Raw genomic sequence first — 26,763 nt, forward strand, 5'->3', positions numbered from 1 at the left:
CGGGTTCTTCCTCCACCAATAATACTGGCCGCCATGTATAGCCTATCGTGTGCTGAAAAATGGCGTTAAACCCTACAACAACAAATCATTACTTGACAAACACATGCCCTAGCTACCAAGTGCAGAGTATTAATTCAAAAGTGTTCTCCATGGTATAGCAGTGTTATTTACCAGCTTCGCACTGCTAAAAGAGACCGCCATAAAGCTGAGAGGCTCTGGCTTTCCACCAGACTCACTATTCATAAGCAAATCAATGAAGCCGCTAAGAAGAATGTCACAAATATAGTCCATGCAGTGAAATCAGCCCACTACACTACTAAGATCATGGAAAGTTCCAGCTGCAAAGAGCTCTTCAAGATTACTAACAAGCTAATGTCAAGGAACAAATCAACACCACTTCCAACTACCTTTTCTCCAGTCGACCTTCCGGACATGTTTGCAAATTTCTTCCATGACAAAGTACAAACCATTAGAGATAGGCTTGACACCATAATTTCAACTGACTCGTCATCACCATACAGTTGGGATACAGAATTTGAGCAGCAACCATTAGCAGCATTTGAACCTGTCTCTATGGATTTTGTACGTACGATTGTGATGAAGAGTGCACCAAAGTCAGGTGAACTTGATCCAATTCCAACATCACTGCTGCTTGAGTGCTTAGATCCAGTATTGCCTTCACTAACTGATGTTATTAATACCTCTCTCTCGTCTGGGGAATTCCCATCATTTTTCAAAACTGACATTGTAAAGCCTCTGCTGAAGAAACCAACACTAGACCATAATGATTTAAAGAACTACCGCCCAGTTTCTAATCTCCCATTCATTTCAAAAATCTAAGAAAAGGTTGTTCTATCCCAGCATGTATCTCATCTAAATTCAAACAGTCTTTTTAGCAATGTACAGTCTGCGTATTGCCCTTGCCACAGTACTGAAACTACTCTTCTAAAAGTAGTTAATGACATTCTCTCTGCTTTGGATAGCGGATAGATTACAGTCCTCACCCTCCTTGATTTGTCTGCAGCATTTGACACAATAAACCACAATATATTACTTCACCGTCTCCAGCATGTTTTTGGCATTCATGATACAGCCTTACTGTGGTTCAAGTCCTACTTGGTCAACAGGACAAAAATTGTATCTGCAAATGGAATACACTCCAGCCCAGTTGATATATGTTGTGGTGTTCCACAGGGATCTGTTCTTGGACCTGTTCTATTCATTCTGTACAATCAGTCGCTCTCAAGTGTCATAGATCATCATCCAGTGTCTCACCAATTGTACGCTGATGACACCCAAATATAAAAATCTAGCCACCCAACTGAAGTTGATGCTACCATCCAAGGTGTAGAGAGGTACATTTCTGATGTGAAATCATGGATGACTTGTAACAAGCTGCAGATGAATGATGAAAAAACTGAGGCCATTCTGATCACAACACAAAGACTTTCTCATTCACATCCTTTATGTCAAACAATAAATATCAGCAATGCCAACATTAAATTCACACAATCAGTCCAAAACCTAGGTGTTACTCTGGACTGTACTCTCACACTGCACCAACATGTCATGAACATATGCATATCTTGAGCTGAGACGCATCAGCTCAATTCGCAAATATCTTTCAGTTGATGCCACTAAAACACTTGTGTGTTCATTAGTACTTTCAAGACTGGACTATTGTAACTCAATTCTGTCTGTTTCATCTCAATATCTACTCCAGAAACTTCAAAAAGTTCAAAACACAGCTGCTCAGATCATACTTAAGAGTACCACGATCAGAGCCAACCTCCCGGCTGCTCTGTACCCTACACTGGCTATCCATTCGATCCAGAATCAAACACAAAATTTGTTCTCTGTGCTACATTTCACTGTCGGACTCTAGTCCAACATACCTATCTGACCTCACCCATGTGTACACACCAGCAAGATACTTTCGCTCCTCTTCTGACAATCGTATACTCATTATCCCCACTATGAAAACAAAGTCATATGGACAGTGTTCTTTTGCATACCAGGGCCCAGCAACGTGGAATGAATTGCGCACTGAACTTAGACACAAAGACACAGTGATCGCAATCAAGATGGCTCTCAAAACTCACTTATTTCGACTGCAAGAACAAACTTAAAGACCTAATAATGTTTCCTACCTGAGATAATCTCAGCATGTTTTTTTTATTTTTAATGCTTTTATAATTTTCATGTTGTTTGTTTATGTAATAATATTATTAGGTTTTTTATCTTAAAGGTGTTGTCTAATGTTGTAAAGCGCTTAGAGCTTCTAAAGATTAGGCGCTATACAAAGTCCTCATTATTATTATTATTTTTATTATTATACCCCTGAGATTGAAGATAACACAAACCAGTTTTTAGATTTCCACCACAAATACTTAAAATATTTAGATTTTTTAAAGAATATTAACCATTCATTTCGAACCCCTGTATACATCTAAAGACTACCCCGAATCATTTTCCAAAGTTTCAAGTCTGCATCTTTAATGCTGTAGGAAATGGGGTACATTACTAAAGGAGGGACAGACAGACAGGAAGGAGGACATAATCCCTGCCTTTCTAAAAGATCCATGAGGGTAAAAGTCACTGTAATTCTTTTTTAAACTTAAACATTATGATTCTCAATGATAATTATGAAAAGATTTCAAGCAGTATCAAAACATTGAGAAAAATCTCTTGTTGGTTGACAAAGATGGAGTGTCAATATGGGCAAAGAACTTGTTTATCTAACAAAAGATACATTCCAATGCATTTTATGTTAAGTTTGTGGCTTCCTTTCATTATGTCTCTGAATTTCTTCACTGCAAACCCAAGGTTGTATATACAAGTTTTAACAGTCAATAATGTCAGGAAAAACAATTTCCATACGGTATATTTTGTCGCCAGTAAAGAATATAAATTGCAATTTGCGACATTGGCAAAGCCCATCATGATCCCTGCATAAAATTTTTACACATTATTTTCATACTTTTAAGAAGAAAAAACTTTCTTCGTGTCCCAAGATTTGCAGCCATTACAGTCAAAAGAAAGACTTAAAAACTGTCAAATTTAAACGTTGGCCCATGGCTAAGCTGACCCCATTCTTCCAGGGCTTCATTTTTTCCTAAATTATTCTGCTTATTCACGAGTATATACGGTAATCTTTTTAAGAGAAATATAGTATTTCTTGCAGAATACATGTTATATAAAAGCAGTTGAATAAGATATAATTCATTTTACTTGCAATTGTTTGCTAATTTTACGTGTTTTCAGTTCATTCCTTGAAATACCATTTTAAAGTATTGATAAATGTATGACTGACTGAAGTATTTTTCCACTTTTGCAGACCTCATTTAGATTAAGTGAAAAGATGATCTTTGCATAGAAAATGGTTAATATGGTTGGTTAATATCAAGGATTGGCATGTTATTAGTAAGTTCATATTTGCTTGGGTGTACCAAGCTGTTCTAAAAGCATTTGAAGAGAATAACCTGGACATTACTATCATGTTATTTTCCCAACTCTTTACTTATCTCATCTGCCTTTCATTGGCTATCTTGTCTGTTAGGATTTTTAGTAATAGAGAATTGAAAATACAATAAAGTAGCATGTATGAAGAGAATAAATTGCTAGCCTTGTTGAAGAAAAAAAAAAAACCAGACTACTGAACTAAATAATTATCACTGAGAAGCTGTTTTACTTGGAACAAGTCATTCTGAAGCTTTAATGTCAAAAACTGAACTGCAAATATACAAGAGAATAATATTTAATAATTTTGTCACTGACATAGGGTGAATCAATATTTGTCTGCAGTCAAATATAACACCAACAATGGCTATAAAAACAGCAATGCTTTGTATGTTGCCGAACTAATAAAACTTACGTAATTATGTGTTTATTTTCTCTTCATGAATTATGCATTCACTTATTGATCTTTAACATATTTTTGAAGTACCTGGAACTTGTCAAAATACTTCGTCTATTTTGCCTACCCTATATACTTGCATATAAACCCGTTCACATACAAGCTGACTCCCCAAACTGAATAGGTATAAACGCTACAAAGTGCATGACCTGCATATAAGCTGACCCCAAAGTCCACGACGATATCACAATATGAACACGGTAATTTCTGAATGCATTTCTTTAGCACATATTACATGTATAGCCATGTATATATAACATAATGGCTGACTTGGTTGAGCACCTCAACATAACCTCCACAGCATACAGTATGGAGATTAGTGCTGAAAAAACCAAACTGATGACAAACAACACCAATGGTATCATTGCAGAAATTAGGGTCAGTGGACAGAAGCTGGAAAGAATCACAAGCTTCAAGTACTTGGGATCTATTATCACAGATAAGTGCTCCAAACCAGAACTACTTTGCAGGATTGCCCAGACAACAGCAGCAATAAAAAGGTTGAGACCAATATGGAAGGATACCAACATTGCTTTTCGTTCCAAAATAAGGCTGATATGCTCAATTGTCATATCCATCTTTCTGTATGATTGTGAAACATGGACACTCACATCAGATCTACAAAGAAGGATTCAAACCTTTGAAATGAGATGCTACTGCAATATCTTGGGCATCTCATCCATTGACCGTGTAACTAACGAAGAAGTACACAACAGGATCCAACAAGCCATTAGACCTTATGAAGACTTCTTGACCACTGTAAAAAAGCATAAACTTAAGTGGTATGGCCATGACTCAAGATCATCTGGATTGGCAAAAACAATCTTGCAAGGCACAGTGCGAGGGCACAGAAGAAAAGACAGACAGAAAAAGAAGACAACATTAAGGAGTGGACAGGCATGGGATCTGGAGAATCCCAAAGGGCAGCAGAGAACAGGGAAAGCAGAGAGAATTGGTTGTAAAGTAAACTGTGGTGCCCCAATGACCTCTTGGGTTAAGGGATTGATGATGATGATGACCTGTATAATTCTCCTGGGGACCTGTATAATTCTCCTGGGGTTGGGACATACAGTTATTACACAGAGATGGTATAAATTTGTTTGAAAAGTCCAGAAATTTATTGAATTTTCTGTTTTCTTATTTTGTTTTTTTTTTCCTAATTCTGATTTGTGTATAACTTGACTGAACAGTGACAAGAATTGACCATTCATGGGTTGCTGTAACACTACCTCCATCTTCTGACTTGATTATTGTTTGTTTATGCATTACTGCAATAGACTTTTCTATCAATATATCAGTAATTTCATTTTTGTTTTGCCTTGAAATTATAAATAACTAACTCAATAAAATATTATCCCAGTATGACAACAATGAACAAATATAGGGTTTGATTCAATGCTTGCAATTAGGCTAGTGAGTATATTTACATAACACCAAATGTACATTGTAGGTTTGAACACGCGCTGAATGAAGTACATCCCTTGGGTTCAAATCATAGTCATCACTGCACTAAACTTCAATGATAAATCAAAAATACAATTATGAAGTTTCAGAAATAATGCTTTGAAAATTATGCTGATACCATAAAAACCTGAATTGTAATTTGGATTGCTTTGATTTAAGCAACCTTACACCCTGTTTTACAAAACTACGGTAATCATGCTAAGATTACAGAGTGAAAGGCAATTACATATCAAAGTACTAGTATAGTTGCCGGTCAAAATTCCCTCTTAACTCAAGCCAGTTTCAGGGTTTTAATGATTAACTGGCCTGTATTGCTGTCAGAAAACAAAAGACAAATCCGCCAATTATAAACAAAGGAGACACTGAAACATCCAGCTTTCCATTGTGTGGAAAATTATGACTTTGTTCAGCCAAACACAAAAGTAAAATAGATTGATGATGATCTTGGTTGATCTATATTCAGAATTTTAGCCTTTATCATTACCATTCTTTCATGAACATGTAACAGTTATGCCAGTTGTGCCTTGCATAATATAACCTTTTCATAAAGATTACCTCAATTTCTAGCATCACTTATATCAATGAAAAAGAGTAATTTGTAAGCATGTGGATCAACGTAAATGAAACAGCTATTATGGAGTAGCTGAAGTGTTATCTGGAAGAATGTGATTTGGTCAAAAAATGAATAAGGCAAAATCTGCATTTAATATCTTTGGGAATAAACAAGGATTACAGTGATGCTAGGCATGATTTGCACTGTGTAAGTACTGTATATTACAGTACAGCCTAGTCTCCCGGGTCAACTTGAACCAGCCCATGAATTATGAAGTCTTTTTCTACCTTTATTTAATTTTGTGTTGGAGAAATCATAAAATATGGACATGCAAAATAATAACAAATGCAATCATAGTAGTTTATAACAGTTTAGTAAGTGTTGAGACACTGAGAATGTATTTTTTTCACATGCATATATGTCTTAGGACACGGAAAAAATTATCTTTTTTTTCGTCTCCCAAGATTAACAGCTATTATGGTAGCCAACAAAACAAATCTTAAAAACTTTCAAGTTTACACTTTGGCCCATGGGATAAGCTGACCCCCTCCCCCCCTTTCTTCCAGGCCTTTATTTTCTCCTACATTATTCTGCTCATACATGAATATATATGGTATATCAGACTCGAGAGGGATCTTTTTAAGTATGAATTTCATGTGATTTGTTATACTAAACAGGATTAGCATCATGCATCTATTCAAGGGATATTCATTCAAAATGCTCAAATATTTTTATATTCGAGTTTGTACTAAAGTGAAATGTAGCATGGGTGGCTTGGGTCCTTTCATATACACAACCTTGAAAGGTTCATGCTGGATGAGAACATTTTAACACCTGAACTTTCCGTTTTCAGTGATTCTCAATGGATATGTCAACTTGCACACAATTTTTTTTATTTTATTATGAAATATTTAAGTTTTCCTATGCCAAATTTTGATTTTTTTTGTTTCCCACACTGATTGTTAATATCGTCATACACATGAGCAATACTTTCTTTTAGAACAAAAGTGACATTCTCATCTATGCAATCTATCGGCTTTATAAAATACAAATACTATTACTAAGGACACTGTGAGGCTGCTGACCCGGGCTGGCCTGTGCAGGTACTGAATATGCGACCCTTGGACAATGAGGCTGACACTCAACCAACTTAACTACCACATTTCCCAAGCCTAAAGCACATAAACAGATGTTTTCATACATAAAATGTGAGATATACAAAATAGGGGCATTTCCATATCAATAACCTAAACTTGGTTAATACGAAACTGACTGCAATGTGAGAGACATCTGACCCACTGGGTCTTGTCATCCAACCACTGGGTTCTCTACCACATCTAACCTGTTAGGTCTTGTCTGTTGATTTCAAGGTGAGGGGAGACCAGTGGTATTTTATTAAAAACACTAAGTCATTTTGCAAACTACTGTTTATATCTAATATACACACTCTAAAGTTCTGTCCACCTCTCAAAGTTCTACACTACCATTTAGCTACATGGTTTCTTGATATTGTTGTCCACTCAAAATATCTATCACTCCTTATATCTATAAGGTATTCTATTTTTGTCTGTTTCTTTTTCTGACTATAAGTTCTTTTATGAAATTTCTCTGTTAAGTTCCCATTTTGTATCTCAAACTTGTATCTTGTTCTTGTTCTCTTCTTCTGACTATTCTCTTGTATCTATCTATAATCCCGCATCCCCTTTCCTCACATACAGAATATGATTGGCTAACCATTACTAAATGAAGAGGGGGCCCCGAGTGGTCTATAGCGCTCACCGTTACTGATCACTGCCATCTCACCTCTGTCTGCGTGAGTTCAAGTCTCAGGCTCGGCTAATGCTGGTACATGAGAAAGCCTGTCAGTAGCTTCTTGTGGGTTGGTGGTTCTTCCCCGGGTTTTCCAGGGTTCTTCCTCCACCAATTATACCGGCTGCCATGTATAGCCTATCTTGTGTTGAAAAATGGCGTTAAACCATACAACAACAACAACAACAACTAAATGAAGGACAGCCCCCTTCCCCCCCCACCATACCATACCATAATTAAATGGTGCTGAAGCAGCAGGAATATGACTCAGTTATCCCGATTTGTCATCATGCTGACCTGTTTACCTAGAATTGTCAAAGCCTTTTCAAAACCCAAAAACTTGACCTGATATTGATGTTTTCCATCTCTCACACCCAACTTATTTGAGTTAAAAACCTGATATTGGCACTGCTATTCTGTTATTTCAGGCCCATTCAAACTTCTATATTTTAACTTCTTCCCACACTCAAAATCCCTTTGGTCATAGACATTTCAACTATCAAAATATTCAGGAGGAGTATAAATTTTTTTTAATGCTGTTACATACATAATCATTACATTTTTAAAGCCTATCAGCAGCTTTTCATACACATCATTTACAGATGATCATACCAAGCAAGAACGTTTTCATGTACACAATTTTGATGTGGTACAAACAATTTGGAGACACTTTAATGCAAACTGTGTTTTATATGTTAAACTATAACATTAATATATACACAACCATAAAGTGATAAGAAATAGGGGCATTTTCCTTCAAACAACCCTGATGTGGAATATGCAAAAAGTAGACATTTTCAAACATCCAACTTCATACATAAAAAAATGAGGATAGTTTTATACAACTTGATGCCTCACAAGCCATACAGGGACTTTTTTGTACATTCATTTTTGAAGTGTTGTATACAAAAAGGAAGCATTTTCATACACACAACCCTGAACTGGTACATACAAACTGAGAACATTTTTCATAAAACACTTTGATGGAACACACAAAAATTGGGGAATTTATCTACACACATCATGATGCTAAACGATAGCATTTTAATGCATGCAACCATGAAACTGTATATGCAAAATGGGGATATTTGAATACATGCTACCTTGATGAGTTACATACAAAAATGAGGACATTCATACACAAGCCTTGACATAATACATGCACATTGGGGATATCATACACTAAAGCTTGATGTAGTGCATAAAAGAATCTGAAATGCTACAAACAAAACAAGGACATATTTATAGAAGTGAACATGGCACAATGCATAAAGAAAGGGTATATTTTCATACACACAACTATGACATGGTACTTACAAAATGGGGACATTTTCATATGAATAATAAAAAAGACTGGTTTCCGCAGAAATTAGAAAATTAGACATTTTTAAAACATATTTTTGGTGCATTTCATATCAAAGAGATCTTATGCATTGGTTTATTAATGGAGAAGATCGCATTAAAGTGGCAAATTTTAATAAACAAAGGTTAAAAATTAGTTATTTTGTAAGACATTTTAAACTCTAAAATGCATTCTTGCCAAAAAAATTATTTTAACCCTTTACCTCATACAGCATAGTGACAAAGTGCAGCGCGCTATAAAAAGAACATCTGTTACCTAGTCGACCGCATATGCATAGGCCTGCCTGTGAACTATTAAGCAATGTAGTGTATGTTACAGCAATTTTAACCATTTTACATATCTGGTACACATCCATTATATGTGGAAAAATTTAAGAGTAAAGTCTGATTGTTATAGCTATGCAATTATTTTTCACGGAAGAATTTTTTATGTGCTTTAAAATCTTGAGAGAACTCATTCACCTTCATGTCAGTGAGGCCGCGTGACCAACCATAGCTGCCATTTCCCATACTCGAAATTTACATGTTTTTCGTCTGTGTCTACATCACTAAGTCATCTGAATTTGATAATTTATAAAAACTAATTGCTGCCTACATCAATATCAGAGCCTTTACCTAAGTTATTGAATCTTTCATAGTTGTGATTCTAATCGTGAAACCTTCGTAAGTACTGAATGAAATCTGCAACCGCCATTTTGGAGAGTGGAGATTATGACCCAGTTACATTAAATAGCAGATATCGACCAGTGCATAAACAGTGACCACGTGATCTGATGTAATTGTCATTCGCAGAAAAGAATGTAGTATCTAATAGGGGGGTTTTCCCCGATGGTTGTGCTACAAAAACCAGCTCAAAATGGCTGATGTTTACAGCAGGCATTAAAAGGCGCTTCCATGCGAATGGTGTAGAGGCGTCCAAAGACGCTTGCATGAGAAAATGGGTTAACTGAAGATCAGCATACTGATCTTCATTTTAGAAAAAGAAACACATTCTCTGTAGTTTCAAATAATTCTGATAATTTAGTTTCTTCAAACTCAAAGACATACATTTTTACTTGTATAGGCACGATTCATAATATAAAAAATTCAACATATTTCAATTTAGTTCGTTAATACGAAAGGAGATAGTTATTTAGAATCAAAATACATACTTATGGAATATGTCCCCATCTTGACTATAATTTCTGATACTTTGTGTACATTTGTGTGTCATAGTTCTGATGGTAAAAATTCTGATACATTGTTTCTCTGAAATCCATCACAAATCAATTGCAAAAGACAAGTATATATAAAATGCAGAGTAAAATAGATCTTTATCACCTGAAAATGTTTAAAATAAAGATGTCCTTTGTTTTGGTGGTAAAATCATATATTCCCATTTTGTGGGTTTTACAAGTGTGTGTGTGTGTGTGTGGCAAGTGTTTGTTTCTGCCTGGCTAGTGAGTTGGTTCCCCATGTCTCTGAGTACAATGCCTAGACCTTGTTCCATCTTTTTGATATAGAGATGAGCGAAACAGCCATGTATATCAGAGCTAAGCTTACCGTGAACTTGACATTTTCTTTCTCCTTCAATATCAAAGAAACAGTCATCATCCTTCACAAAATCTGTGGCTTGCTGAGTGAGATTTATAACCAATAAGTATACTGCTCTTTGCGTCAGAAATGTTTGGTGTGTAGTGTAGTACATGTATTGACCAGCAAAGTCCCACAATGCCAATGGTGAATACTCATCTCTAGTTCTTACTAGTTTGTCAGCATTTTCATTTAGAAATTGAACTATATTCTTGACTGAATCTTCACTGTCACTCGTATCAGCATTTCTTACACTCTGCTCCAGCATTTGACAGGGATCCTCGTTTGAAATATTACATAAGTTTTTTTCTTTATCAACTGTTATGGCTTTGCTGCTTGCCATTAGACCTTTGTTATCCTCATCACTAGTTTGATCCTCGTAAGATAAATCTGATCCCTTGAATGAATAAGATTTGACTTTGTTTTGATATTTTCCAAAATTTTTGTATTCCACATGCTGAATATAGCTTTCCTTTACATCATGAGCTGTCTCTGTTTGATGCACAAGCTTGCTGTATCCCGCTTGCTTGCTGCTGATATCAGGATCATTTAGAAGCTTGCAATAAAGTTGTAGTTTATCAGCTTCTTCTGCATCTGGAAAAAACATATTTTACAGGATTTTAGCCACTATGGTATTTAGGAAACAATCTCATTGACTTTAATCTCACTGAAAGCAACTCTAGCACTTCTGGAAGTCATAAAATATTCTTCAATAGCAAATTATATATATATATATATATATATATATATATATATATATATATATATATATATATATATATATATAAATAAAATTGGCATGGAGATTCCTGTTATTGTTACTTAAAAACAAACATGCAACTAGTAGTAGGAATAAATACAGTGTGATCCCGCTATAGCACGCTCCATTGTAACATGAATGTGGATATAACACTGTTGTGGTGTGGCTCCTGAAATTTCATATACATGTATTTTTCTCATACATGAAAAAAAAATATTCTTAAAAGTAGGAAAAACAAAAAATGTTCATTATCTAATCGTGAAAACTTCGTAAATACTGAATGAAATCCGCGACCGCCATTTTGGAGAGTGGAGATCATGACCCAGTTACTTTAAATAGCAGATATCAACCAGTGCATAAACAGTGACCATGTCATCTGACGTAATTGTCATTTGCAGAAATGAATGTAGTATCTAATGGGGGTTTTCCCCGAAGGTGGCATAACGAAAACTGGCTTAAAATGGCTGATGTTTACAGCCGATGTCAAAAGGCACTTCCATACGACTGGAGTAGAGGCATCAAAAGGCGCTTCCATGCGAATGGTGTAGAGGCGTCCAAAGACGCTTGCATGAGGTAAAGGGTTAAACATTACTGGCTATCTTGTGATCAGTAGCAATGTTCCTTTTCTATTTTTTCTGTTTAGTAGGAGTGCAGTACATATATACATTATTATTTCATCAGTTAAAGTGGACGAGAGATTTCACAGTTGAAGCGAGACCTGTTAATGGAGTTTTTTGATTTTATGAAACTTAGTTGGTGGGGTGCATTTATTTTTCATATACGTATTTTTCACAATAACATTTTGGGTTATTTTGTGATTAGTGGCAATGTTCTTTTTTATTTTCTTTTTGAAGTAGGAGTACATACAATCGTATTATGTGTGTGTGTGCTGTAGAAATAAAATTAGTTACACATCGCTGCCTTGAACAAAAATGTTAAAGCCATCTTTTTTTTTAACATTTGTTATTTTGAAATCAGCAGCAATGTTATTTTTATTTTTTTAGCAGAAGTTCATATATAAAACATTATTTTGTTGGTCTGAGTAGACAAGAGATTTCAAAGATGGGGAGAAAATGTCAAACTGCAACTGTCATCCAGGGATGGAATCATCTGTAAATAGACTCCAGCCCAGCAAAAACTCAAAGAACTCTTGGATGACATCTTAACGGAGTTTGACTTTATGAAACTCGCTTATGGGGAGGTAGCATTTATATTTCTTTTTCACATACTGCAAATGTCATATCCAATTTAGTGCATATGGTTGCAGTACAGCCAGGGTTCTAATGTATGATTTTGAAATTTTTGTTACAACACTCACCTTATCTAATGCATACATTTCTTAAAAATAATTAAATGAATTGCCCTCTTTTTCTTGAAATACAGTTTTATGCACTTCTTTAAACATTACTTTGTTAAACCTCAGAGTTGTTCTCAACCAAATTATTTTCAAAGGGTCTTCATTTAAAATAACATCTTTCAGTTACTGTTAATTTTATTCTGAATCTGCTATGATGCAATCTACATACATGTATACACTTTACCATAATTAAGCAAGAACAAACCAGTCTGCATTTTAATCAGAAGATCAGCAATCAACATCCTAGCTTGATTTTGAGATAACTTTAAATGTCATTAAAATATAACATCTTTTCTTGTAACATGATCACACTTTTAATGTAAGATTTAAATTAAACTACCTCTATTCTAATGCAACATATTTCTAGCACCCTTCTTTACGCATTGTTTGAATTTATTTTAAGATATCAGATCTTTTCTTAACCAAATTACTTTCAAATGAACTGATTTTCAAAAATAACGAGTTATTTTTCTTTTGTTTATAGGCTGATAAGATGCATTTTGCATGTACACAGAAGTGCCAGAAGTGTAAAGAAAAACGAAACATACTAGTCAGCATTTCAATCATCTGATTAAGGATTATAACCCGAGTTTGATATACATTTTACACTTCATAAAACAAAATTTCCTTTTTGTTGCAACTCATATTCAAGAAGTATACTCTACCATAAATTTTAAAAAATACTAGTCTGCTTTCAATCAGCTTATTAAAATCAATAATCATCTTTCTCATGCAGCATTGTTCTAATGCCTTTTTCAACATTAATTACTTTTAAGCTGTCAGATTTACTGAACCAAATTAGTTTAAAAAGAACTGATCTGCCAGAACTGAAAAGAAAACAAAAAAAGATGGAAGCATGACAGTCTGCATTTCAATCAATTGATGAGGATTCTAACTTGATTCTGAGAAGTTAACACTTCATAAAACATGTAACATCCTTTTTGTTGCAATAGCTGGGTTCTAATGGATGATGTTGAAAGTTTTGTTACAACACAATTCTAATATATGATTCTGAAATTTGAAATTTAATTAAAATGAATTTCTACATTTTGTTGCAATGCAGTTCTAATCTCTTCTTTAAACATAACTTCAATTAATTTAAAAATATCAGAGCTGGACTCAACTAAATTATATTCCAAGGGTCTGCTTTTAAAAAATAACCTATTTCAGTTACCTTTTTGGCAGTCTTTTTACCACGTATTCAGCATGTATCCTCTACAAGTATTAAAAAATACAAGTCTGCTTTCAATCAGATTTAAAAAAATACCTAAAGTCTGCTTTCAATCAGCTCTGATCAAGGTTCAAAAACATTTTAAATGGCATAAAAAGTTACTTCCTTTCACAACATGGCCAGATTTGTAATGTATGTTTTTTTTAATAGTTCTAACTGAACTTAATAACCATCTTTCTGAAGCAGCTTAGTTCTAATCTGTTCTTCAACATTTATTACTTTTAAGATGTCAGATCTTTATTTAACGAAGTTATTTTCAAAGGGACTGCTTTTCATTTTCTTTTATTTTAATATCAGTCCAATAATATGGATTCTACATGCACATTGCCAGAAGAAGAAAAACAAAAAAAAAGCTGAAAACATGTCAGTATGCATTTCAATCAAATGATGATGATTCTAACCTGATTCTGATGATTCTACACTTCATAAAAAAACTTCCTTTTTGCTGCAACAGCTGGGTTCTAATGTATGTTGAAAGTTTTGTTACAACGTTATTCTAACATATGATTTTGAAATTTGAAATTTAATTAAAATGAATTTCTCACTTTTTGTTGGAACATAGTTCTAATCCCTTCTTGAAACACTACTTCAGTTAATTTACAGATGTCTGACCTGCACTCAACCAAATTAAATTCAAAGGGTCTGCTTCTCAAACATAACCCGTTTCAGTTATTTGTTTTTCAGTTTATTACTATACATTTAAGATGTATGCTGCACCACAAATTGTTAAAAAAGGAGATCTGTAGATGATACTGAGTCTCTTAGTAAAAGTGGTAGGTCATTAATAAATGAATAGTAATGGACCTAGAGTTGAGCCTTGTAGTACTCCATATCTAACTGTTTCAGGTTCAGACAGAACATTATTTATGTAAACATGCTGTGTTCTCTCACTTAAGTAAGAAGTAAACCATCTAACTGTTCTTTCATCACAATGGTGGATTTTCAATTTCTTCAAAAGGATTTCATGATCCACCATGTCAAAAGCTTTCCTGAAATCTACAAATACAGATCCTATTATTCTACCTTGGTCAAGTGCTTGAAGCCATTTATTAGTTAGGGAGATCAAGGCAGTCTCACAGGAATGTTTCTGTCTAAAGCCTGATTGATTAGGGTGTAACAGCAAGTGTTGGTTAAATATGACATGTTTTTCAATTAATTTTGACAAGTTTGGTAGTATTGAGATTGGTTGGTAGTTATCAGCATCATCCTTAGAACCAGATTTGTGAATAGGAGTTACTTTTGCACTTTTCCATATTTTGGGGACAGACGAAGTTGCAATACTTAAATTAATTATGAATGTTATGCTATCTACAATAGCAGAGGCAGAAGATTTAATGAGTTGTGGACCAATCTGATCAAGTCCTGTAGCTTTCTTGGTATCAAGTTCACTGAGACATTTTTTAACAAAGTTTTTTTATACTGGTGGGATAGAGAAACGTAGCTCCTTAGAGATTTTGCTGCTGCAGAACTTTTCAGTTCATTAAAGTTGTTTTCTATCACTGGTTCTTTTAACTTTGTGGTAATGTTGGTGAAAAAATCATTGAAAACATTTGCAATGTCAGTGTCATCAGTGACTATGGTGTCATTTACCAGAAGTGAGTGAATTTTATTTGTCTGTTTTTTGTGCATTCCCCACGCGAGTTCATTGAAGACTTTCCAAATGGAGTTTGTGTTGCTCTTTTTGTTTTCAAGCAATGATTGATAATAAGTTTTTTTTAGCTTTTTTAATCATACTTGTTATTTTATTTCTCCATACTTTATATAGTGTATGGTTTCCCAAAGCCTTGAATTGGTCTCATGTTTTCATAGCATCTAGGATTTCAGTAGTAAGCCCATTAGGTTGAATATCAGTCTTTACTTGATGTACTTTCAGTGGTGCATGCTTAGATACTACATCCATGAATAAGTCAGTCCACACTCTCATGGCTTCATCTATGTCATCCATATTTTGGATCATATTCCATGGAACTTTATATAGGTCATTGAGAAACTGGTCTTCATTAAAATTCTTGAACGGTCTGTAAGTGATCGTTTTATGTGTATTTTTCTTATTTTTCTTGCATTTAACCTTTCTTGTCAAAAAAGCAGGATTGTGGTCACTAAGACCAACATTCTGTACATTAACACAAACTACATTGTCTGGTAGGTTGGTATAAATGTGATCAAAAAGAGTGTTCGGTTTTTCTGTTACCCTTGTGGGCTCATTTACCAGCTGGTCTAACCTAATGATTCGATAAATTCCATCCAGTTGTTCCTTATTTGAGTTTTGAGAAGGTCCTTATTTATATTCCCGAGTATATATGTTTTTTCCTCCTGTGCTAGAACATTTTCCATTTGTTTCAAGACGTTATCATTCCAAATTGCTTTGGAGGAAGGTGGACTATAAATGAAACCAACTAGGAATGATTTTGCATTATTTTGAAAAATTTCCACCCAGATACTCTCAATTTTATGTGTCTCCAAGTCAAGTTGCCTTTCTACATTTACATCTTCCCTAATGTATACAAGACCCCTCCCCTGCTGTCTCTCTGTCCCTATGTAATGGTTTATTGTAGCCTTGACAGTGAAATAGATCATCATTGTGATCAGCATTTAATTTGGTTTCAGGAGTCCTAAAACATGTATATTATTTTCCTTGGAATACAACATTAACTTAATCTGGTGTATTTTTCCCACTATACCTTGTACATTTAAGTGACCTATGTTAAAACCTTTTGTATTTAGTTTCATATCAATTATATTTATGTCATCATGCAATGGGGTACTCACTTAGATTGTTATCACACTATTTTTATCATTCTTACATCCTATTTCTATATTTAAATGTTCATATATATTAGCATCTTCAAAGTCACATACAAACCCTGAAAATCCATTTACGTTTGCATCTACAATAGTGTCCACTGAATAGTTCGAGTCAAGAGTCTCACTAAGTACATTTAGATCTGTTGTAAATGAAGCATTGGAATTCTCCTCTTTGCCAGCTTCTTAATATGTATAATACATTGATTGACAAAGTCTTTGTGTCCATATTTATGGCATCTGAAGCACTCAGTCTGTTTGCCATGATGGCATACCTGTGTCATGTGCCCAGTTTCTCCACAGTAGAGACAATATTCTTCACTATAGTGTCTGAAAATGGGGGTAAACATGTTAATATTTCTCAGTAGTTGAGAGGTTCCGTTTCTGCTTAAATGAATTTTGTCTCGGTGGTAGAGACTAAGGTTGACATCCTGGTTCTGAAGAAAGAAAGACGTGTATTGTGGAATGTACTGTAAGCTGAAGTCTTCACATAGGTCAATTATCAGATCATTGATTTCTTCTGAATGGAATTCACATAAAATTGTTTATATATAAAAAATTAAATCATATAGTGGGTTCATTTTGTTTAAATATTTTGTGGGGTGCTTTTCTATATAACTTTTAACTATTATTATACAAAATAAAGACTTAATGTTTTACAACGCATTGTTATGAAAATACCCACTGGAAAAATGTAACTCCTTTGAAAGGGAAATAACCCAAATGATGCTAAAATATGAATGGCAGGCAACTTCTTCTGTATGCTTCTGGTTTCTGTATTCAGATGTGTAGCATGTCAAGCAATATTTCCAAAAGCATTTGACAATTCATACACTTGGGATTGTATTGTCAGAAGATGTGTCCAACATTTTCAAGACTTCAATCTGAGCACATGGCATGGATTTACAGACTTTTATTAATTATTCTATGATGGGTGGGGGTGGGCTTAATATTTAAAAGAACAATTCGGACTGCCAATGCTAAAATAAATATTCTTGCACTGATTTTGTAGAAAAATAACAAATTCAAGTAACCCTATGCATCATAGTAGTCAATCAGCATCGACTTTGGACATTATGGATAGTCATTATGTGCATCGTGCAGTTCAACAGGATAGTCAATATCAACTTCTATGAAATAACTAATATCATCACATCTAGTTTTATCAGTTTCATCAAAAAACTGTTTTTCACTAATCCAACTAAATGGGCCAACTGGCATAGACTCTGATAGACCGTAGCCATATAAATTAGTGCTATAAAGATAGGCTATAAAACTTGATGGTTCTGTGCTATAATAGTCGGGTAGATATTTATTATTAGCCCTGGCCTAGTTTTTTTATCATGACACTTATTCTGCCTCGGATTCCATGTTCAATAAAGTTGAACATATCAGGGTCTGTTAGCAGCTCCAGTTTTATTCTACTATGTTTCAGTAATGCATCCCAACTAAGTCCGGGTGCAGAATAGTACCACATGGGGTCTAGTCCGTAGTTATTAGCACTGACATATCTGAAATTTTCAAATACATCTGTGATAAGATATAGGTCATGATTAAGTTTTTGCAGCCAAATGAATCCCATATCGATCGAGCATAGGCATAATTATAGTCACTAACACTTTCGAGATTTAACCTAGAATAAAACTGATCTTTGCCATACCATTTAACATTTTTTTTAAAAATTCATTCCATGTTTGTAGTGCCTTGCTGAAAGTTTTTTTTTTCCATTTCGTATCCTCCAGACGTCAAGCGTATAATGTAGATTTTTGTTGCCTCACTAAAGATTCTACCTGTTTTGGCTTATATTTTTTTCCATTTCATCTATTTCTTATTGGGTGCAATTATCTCAGATAATATCCCCATAGTCTAACACAGGTCTTATAAAGGTGAAAAAAAGAAGTTGTCAGGACTTTCTATCGAGTTAAAATTTCAAACTTTGCAGTATGTCTAACCTTTACAAGCTTTTGTAGTTATTTCATATATATGTATAAGTAGTTAGCTTAAATGGGTTATCTCACCCAAAACCCTATTTTGTATCACCATAAATGCATGATTACCCCCTCCAAGCCCCCCCCCCCATTAGTCTAAACAAAATACGAAAACAACTTTGTTGAGGCAACATCGTCTATTTCATTACTGATTACCTGTAAAGGACCTACCACTGAATCATCATCACCCTCATACAACAGGGTTGGATTAGATACTCCCATTTAAGCTAACTACTGTGGGTTTCTACTTGAAATCGCTGGCAATTTATATTTATATTTCACACAAAATTACTATTCCTAACATTCACATAAAATTTCAATCCGCTATTAATAACTCACTGGGATTTACAGGTCACACGTCTGACTGTTAAATGCCTGTGCACTATTAATAACTTGCTGGGATTTGCAGGTGATAAAAGAATAGACAATTTACACAGCCACCTGTCGAGATATTTTTGATATTCACACAAAATTTATATGAAATCGCTAGAGACTTATTGTAATAACCAATATAAAAATCCACCTTGCTAAAATAAATACTATCAGACTATTTATATCCTAACGTAAATGTACTGATCCCATCAGAGCAGTATCTTTTGTCATCAAAATTACAAAGACCAGATTTTGTAATAACATCAGTCTCAATTTTATGACAATTTGATCTTACTGCCATCATCTCAACATAACCTGAAAATCCATCTCACGCAGCTTTATAATTATTGAATCCTATCACCTTATCTACCACATTTCTTTTTAATCCCTGAGCTCGTTTCTTAACTTTATTCTCACCTAATTTTAGACAGTACATTTTGCTATGCAATTCAATGAACTCTACAATAGGAACCAAAATTGTCTCATCCTTAAATTTTCCTATTATGTTTTTTATTATCATCACAGTGAAATCTGCTGTTTTTTGGATAATCTGAAAGATCAAACATTTCTCAGTTATCGATACTCTTACAAAATATCATCAGATTTGATCTTGTACATAAGCAAGTCAGTGTCAGTAAATAACAATTCTGCATCAGGCCACTTAACCTTAACAAAATCGTAATGAAATTTGGTACATTAGCCACTTTGATATCTCAAGTACTGCCATACTGACATAAACTGGCTTATTTAACCTTAGATTTGTCTTTCTTCGTTGAATGGCTACTAGATTTTCATTAAATATTTTCATACTGACAAAATTGTCGAATGCTACAAGTTTATCACGATGTTTGACGTTATTGACGATCTCAAAATTGACTCGCTTTCAAATATTTTGTACGGTCTTGCCAAAAACACTTACTCATAAGCTTGAAAAAGTTTTTTCAAATTCTGTTGGCAGCTGCTCGTTATGGTGTATTTGAGTCTATATTACTCTTCTTCCATGATGATTAAATTTTAGCACACGGTGAACTTTTCTTAGTTTTAGTGCATGATAACTGCTTGTTTTAAAATTTTATAATGACAAACGTATCTAGCAGATTAGGAACTATTTTTTTTAACAGATTTATTACTAGTGCTAGTACCAGACGAATAATTTCTCTGCTCATCGGATAATAAACTAATGTATCAGCATTGATTCTGGAGAAAATGGATAGTCATTATGCGCATCATGAAGCTCAAAAGGATAGTCAAGATCAACTTCAATAAAATAACTAATATCATCCAGTATAGTTTTATCAGTTTCTTTGAAAAACTGTTCTTCACTGATCCACCTAAACTGACCAACTGACTCCAATAATCTGCAGCCATACAGATTATTAGCATCTAGACAGGCTATAAAACTTGATGGTTCTGTACTATCATAGTCGGGTAAATATCTATTATTAGCCCTGGCATATTTTATTGTTATGAGACTTATTCCACCTCGGATTCCACGTTCTGTAAAGATGAACTTATTGGGGTCTGTTAACAACTCCATGTTTATTTTAATGTGCTTGAGTAATGCGTCACAAAATAATCCGGGTGTCGAATAGTACCAGGCTGGGTCAAATCTGTAGTTATCAGCGATGACATCTCTGAAATTTTCAAATACATCTGTAAGCAACAGGACATCCATAATAAGATATCGGTCATGATAATCTCCTAAGTTTTTGCAGCCAAATGAATCCCATATCGATCAAGCATAGGCATAATTATAGTCACTAACACTTTCAAGATTTAACCTAGAATAACACTGCTCTTTGTCAGGAAGACGCATTTGATCAAATCTGCTCTAATCATCTAGATACTTGTTGGGAAAAATTCCTTTACGTGTCAATAAACTGCCAGCAGTTTCACCGAAATGCCCAATCAAATTATTTAACTCATTGCAGCCTCTGACAAGCTCATCTAGCGACGCTGCCATAAACTGCAGACTATCAAGAAATATCAACTTGCCTAGTGTCACTGACATATATTTTTTAGTGTTATTTGGGATGCACTTTATTTTATTGTTGTTACTAATTTTCAGGTGGTTTATTATATCTTTATTACCGAATGCTTCAACTATATAATGAGAACCATATCCTCTGAAATTATAAAATACAACCGGGACGAAATCCAGTGCAGTATATTTTAAGTTGCATTCATCATGTGCTGCATCATGATATTTTCCTTGATCTTGAGGTAAAAGCATCTGCTCCCAAATATAACATATTTCTGCTTTGGAAAATTCAGCTTCTTGCTTTAGTGTTAGTGGTTTCATTGCTACTGTCTTAGTAACATCATGATAAAATCAATATCGTTGATAAGGTTCCTTAGCATCCTAACAACAGGTTCGTTTCCATGGAAAATTCTTACTGGTTTTGATAAAGATTTATCAACTGCACAAACTATCTTATACACCGTGCCACAGGGAATATGCTCATTTATTTTCCTTGTCCAAGATTTATCAGGGTTATTTTCTGCTCCTTGCACAGGAAGTAAAACTGACTCAAATTCTGCATATACTATAAAAGGCACTTTCATTTTATGCCAGTAATTTGTAAATTGTGATATTTTTTCACCTTCACCAGGCAATGAGATTTTTTGTACATTAGAGCAATATCTAACATGTTTATCAAGTATGTGCAAACACTTGACACAGAAATATTTCTTTCCCTTATGCTTCTTATACTGACCTCTGACTAGCCCATTAACTGTCTGCTGACATGTTAGATTGCTGATATATCTGGGGTACATCTTTTGTTTGTCATTGACACCAAATACTTTAATACTGTATTTACCGTATGTTTTCGGACATGGTTTTTATTTTTTAAATATAATATTTAAATGCCTTGTAAGTTTTCGAATGTTGCTTCACTGTAATTTTTTTTACAATTTATGTTTTCAGACACAATATGGGAAGATCTGCTGCATCGTTTTAATGTAATATTCACAGCGTGTTTGCTGTTAATTTAACTGATACAAAGTTCGCTTCATTTGGTCGCCAATTATTTAATGTGATCGTGAACTTCCATGAACTAATATAATTAAAAATTCTTAATCATATGTATGTATGTATGCTATCAAAGAATGAAAAGAAATATGATTTAATGCTGTAATATATTTAAATATATTATTCAGTTTCAAGTAGCTTGTCCATAGCCTTTTTTAGGTCCTCGGGTGAAAAGCACTCAAATTCTGTATCACTATCATCATCCATATTGTTTAATTGTTTTCATCTCTGATCAGCACGTTTTCACTTCCACTCAGATTGACACTGATACCGGTTGGAGTCCTCTGTAAGTAGGAAATCGTAACCAAGGGAAGTAACAGCATTATATACTTCAATTTTGAATAATTAAATTATTATTTCTTCTTTATACAATTTTTTCATTCTTTTTGTGTGAGTATAACTACTTTTATTCATGTAATGCAAATCTGATGTAATAAGAAAAATGTTAGAGTATGGACAGTGACCTTTAAACACTAGGTGCACATCCCAGACACACATAAGTACTTCGGAAATGAAGGCCGGGCAATGAACACCCCTCTCCTAAATCTCATAGGTACATCATTATTGCTCAGAGTGGATTGAGACATAAGACTACTAATGATGAAATTGCATATCTAGTGAACTATTACAGACATGCCAACCCTCCTGCTTTTTGGCGGGAGACTCCCTGAATTCAACTGCACCTCCCGCACTATTATTTTTTCTCCCCTCTAAAAATTCATTTCATCGACACACAAAAAACCTGCAAAAAAATCGTTTCGTTTAATGAAATATGTTTTAGAAATTCCCCAGCGTGTAAGACATGAATGTGCAGAAGTTCTTTGAAATGCAAGCAAACTTGAATCCATAAGTTTGGTGATCCCTTCTACAATGTCTAAAAGAATGGGAGATTCGGATGAAGTTGGAAAGTCAAAAAAATATACAACTTCTTTCCAAGCTTCTTATAGACTGGAATTTCCATGCCTGACTCGTGGAAGTGATAAACCTACAGCATTTTGCAAGACATGCAATTCATGTTTCAGTGTTGCCAGTTGTTGTCGCAATGATTGTCGTCGACATCTCCAGTCAGAAAAGTAATCATACTATTTATTTTTATGGCCTTAATTGTATGGTGCAAATTGTAACTTGAGTTCCAGCATTAAAATTATGATTATCTTTAGCGAAATTATGATACATTGATAGATCAGCTAAATCAGGTACAGTTGAATAAATGACAATTGAATCGATAAATCTGCAGATAATAAAAATGCTAAGACTTCATTATTATTATTATTATTATTTAGCCATAAACCCGAAAATGTACTTTAACAATTTAGATTTATGAGCTCTTTTCTAAGAACTACATCTACTTGCCTTTGATATATAGTAAGATTGGGAAGTGAAACAAATACTTAATTGTGCATGAAGTTCTAACAAAAAGTAAGAAACATTAAATGCAATTCATTTTTGTGAATGAATGCAATTTATATTTTGTTATCTTTTGTTTCTGAGTCAGTATTTTAAATTTCATGTACTTTATTTCACAGGCACTTAACATCTGCACAGACAAAGAGAAACACCCAGGATGTGCCAAATTTTTTCAAACTTGTGGATTCATCCCTTGAAGAAGCTTTGATCAAAGCTTAAGCACTTCTTAATGGGTTTCTCATTACTTAAAAGATGCAAAGGAGCAACAACCATGTTTCTCCAGGAGAAGTGTTAACTGACATTCTTCACTGTTAAGTTCTGTTCAGTCTGTTATTTATATATTGTTATTTATTATCTAAAACTAAACCATTTTAGAACTGAATTAGTATATGTTTATTTGAAAAAACATTCACTTTTGTACATGTGTTCAACATGTTTCCCCCTTGATGAAATCCTCTCTGCAATAATTGAAATCTCCCTGAAAATTTTTCAAAATCTCCCTCAAGGACTCTCGTTGGGGTTGGCAGGTCTGCTATAACCTAAACCTATATCTACTAAATCTGTTCAAAACTCTACAAAAGTCACAGGTGTGTCAAGAGGATTAATCTGTCTTTCATTCAGAATTAACATCCACTTTTGGAGATGACCCCAATAATGTTTTTTAGTTGATATGCTCCATGAACTGATGATGATGAAGGCAGCCCTGTCTTATAATCCCTGAGGGGTGATTGTTGTCCAAATAAGTTAAAAACATCCATCTTCAATTTGTGGAGGGGTGTTGTCATTGCAGGTTGTGCACCAAGTGCAGAATCTCTTGTAGGCAGGGCAGCATTAAACAAGGACCTACTACAGCATTCAAGAAACTGGAAAACCAAAGTTGTTATGGCTTTGTCTTGGACCATTTTTTGCTGCACTAATCCCAACAGACTAAAAAATATTAACAACTATAGTTTTCAGCTCAGGTCTGTATGAAACATCACCTGGAACTTGGTGATTTAGACTCAAAGCAAATAAATCCACATCTAGATGTCCATATAGTTTAATTATAGCATTAAAGACAGTAGAACTTAACTTCCATTCAGAATCCTCATTTATGTTTCTAGACAATTATTTCTGTATCACAATTAAGTGTGTTCCCAGCAAATGAGAAGCATTTAACCAGATATTTCTAACTGTACACTAAAGCCAGATGTCACATGATAATTTATGCAAGATAGGAATGCAGTCTCCCATTTTGTTCACATATGAAACTGCTACAGAATTGTCCAACTAGATGCACACATGAGCATGTTTCACCACAGAACAAAGCAATCTTAAATGTCAGAAAGAATGACTTTCAGTTCAAAGAAGTTAAAAGGATACAGATTTTTCCTCTCGATTCCAAAGACCACCTGTTTCAACTTTAGTTGTAGGATTTACTCCCCTCCCTAACCAACAATGGAGGTCAAAACAACATCATTAAATGTTTGAGACTACCTTATAACTATAATGTACATTAGATATCCACCAAGATATACATTGTCTGATCTCAGCCAAAACTGATAAATACATGTAAGCATCAAAATCACCTTTGTGATTTGGAAGTACTTTCTTGATAATATAAAGGTGCATTCTCTACACCTGGTGCGCTATCAACAAACTTTCCCAAAAGTTGAGCCAATTCACAAATAGTGATCTTGTTTATGCAGTATGTCACAACACACAGCAACAAGACAGCCCGCTTTATCTCTAGTTACTATGACCATCCTTGTGACAGGATCCAGCAAGAATCCCACAAAATATTTACTTTTTGGATGGGTTCAAATACAAGACTTCTGGGTGAGTAGTTAATCCCAATCCAACAAGGGTACAAACTTTATCCTGTACATACTCTCTACACTGGTCATAACAATCCCCTAACAAACAAATATCATCACCGTATGCTTCCATCTGTGAAACCTTTTTATCTCAATGATGCAAAACTGACTTCAAAAGCCTGGTGAAAACATGTGGTGCAAATACATACCAAACCATCTGGCAAGAAGGTAAATTCATATATTTCCCCAAACCACATAAAACACAAATACTTTCTATTGTTGTTGTTGTTGTGGGGTTTAACGCCATTTTTCAGCACGATAGGCTATACATGGCGGCCAGTATTAATGGTGGAGGAAGAACCCGGAGAACCACCGACCCACGAGAAGCTACTGGCAGGCTTTCTCACATGCCCACACTGGCTGAATCTTAGACTCGAACCGCCGCAGACAGAGGTGAGATGGCAGTGATCCGTAACGAAGAGCGCTTTAGACCACTCGGCCACTCGGGCAAATACTTTCTATACTTCTGAGCCACAGGAACAGAATAGTAGGCATCCTTTAATCAGCTGATGCAAGGAAACAAATTTGGCACATGACATTAACAGCCATTATTGAGGTTTCCATTTTAAAATGTATCTTCACTACATTTGTATTTAAATGTTTTAAATAAAGGAGAAGTCTCACAAACCCATCTCTTTTAGGTCAAATGAAAATTTGTGAAATGTATTATCAAGGTATGGAATTACTCTCTGAATAATACCTTTTGTGAATTCCAGCATTTATTTGTCTTTCCTCATTAAAAAATAAATTAATTTGGTTTTGGTAAATATGTCTGAATAGGCTGTTTGTTCTAATTCAATTTGATAATCTTGAACAGTATTCAGAATCCAACCATGTGGAGTAATATTCTGCCATCCTTCGAAAATTGAACAAATTTTCCCAGCGACAATATTATCAAGTGTGGTGTTCATACAAGAAACATCATGAGTGCTTGTATGATGCTGCATACTATAGGCCTGGGAATATCTTACTGATCCTTCTGATTTCTTGGAACCCCTGTTCCTTGTTTTTGAACTATTTTGCAAACTTGCCTCCAGCAGTAATTAGTCTACCACTGAAAATTCCAGTTCTGAGAGTGTCCTCCCCATGAATAGGGTCATCCTACAAAAAGCACACTGCTATGAGCCCACATTTCCCTTAGCTGAATCCTGTTGTTTCTTTCCAAGCAGACAAGTTCCAGCCATATCAGATTCATCAAGGATTTAGGTTGTCACCAAAAAGCCAGTTTGTGACTGGGTTCGATGCAGCAAAATTGGGCTAATACACATCAGTTAGTCTGG

At 34.6% G+C, this 26,763-nt stretch overlaps 1 protein-coding gene across 1 annotated transcript in view; it reads right to left on the reverse strand.

Moving 5' to 3' along the window:
• Nucleotides 1-26,763, reverse strand: part of LOC149791385 (uncharacterized) — a 190,794-nt gene that overhangs the window by 43,030 nt on the left and 121,001 nt on the right. Inside the window, exon 8 of the mRNA XM_089971345.1 lies at nt 10,647-11,270. Coding sequence (XP_089827471.1) covers nt 10,647-11,270 — 624 coding nt within the window. The remainder of the gene's footprint in view (nt 1-10,646; nt 11,271-26,763) is intronic.

The sequence above is a fragment of the Sinohyriopsis cumingii genome, chromosome 9, assembly GCF_028554795.1.
Source record: "Sinohyriopsis cumingii isolate HCF-2022 chromosome 9, ASM2855479v2, whole genome shotgun sequence".
NCBI classification, from domain to species: Eukaryota; Metazoa; Mollusca; class Bivalvia; order Unionida; family Unionidae; genus Sinohyriopsis; species Sinohyriopsis cumingii.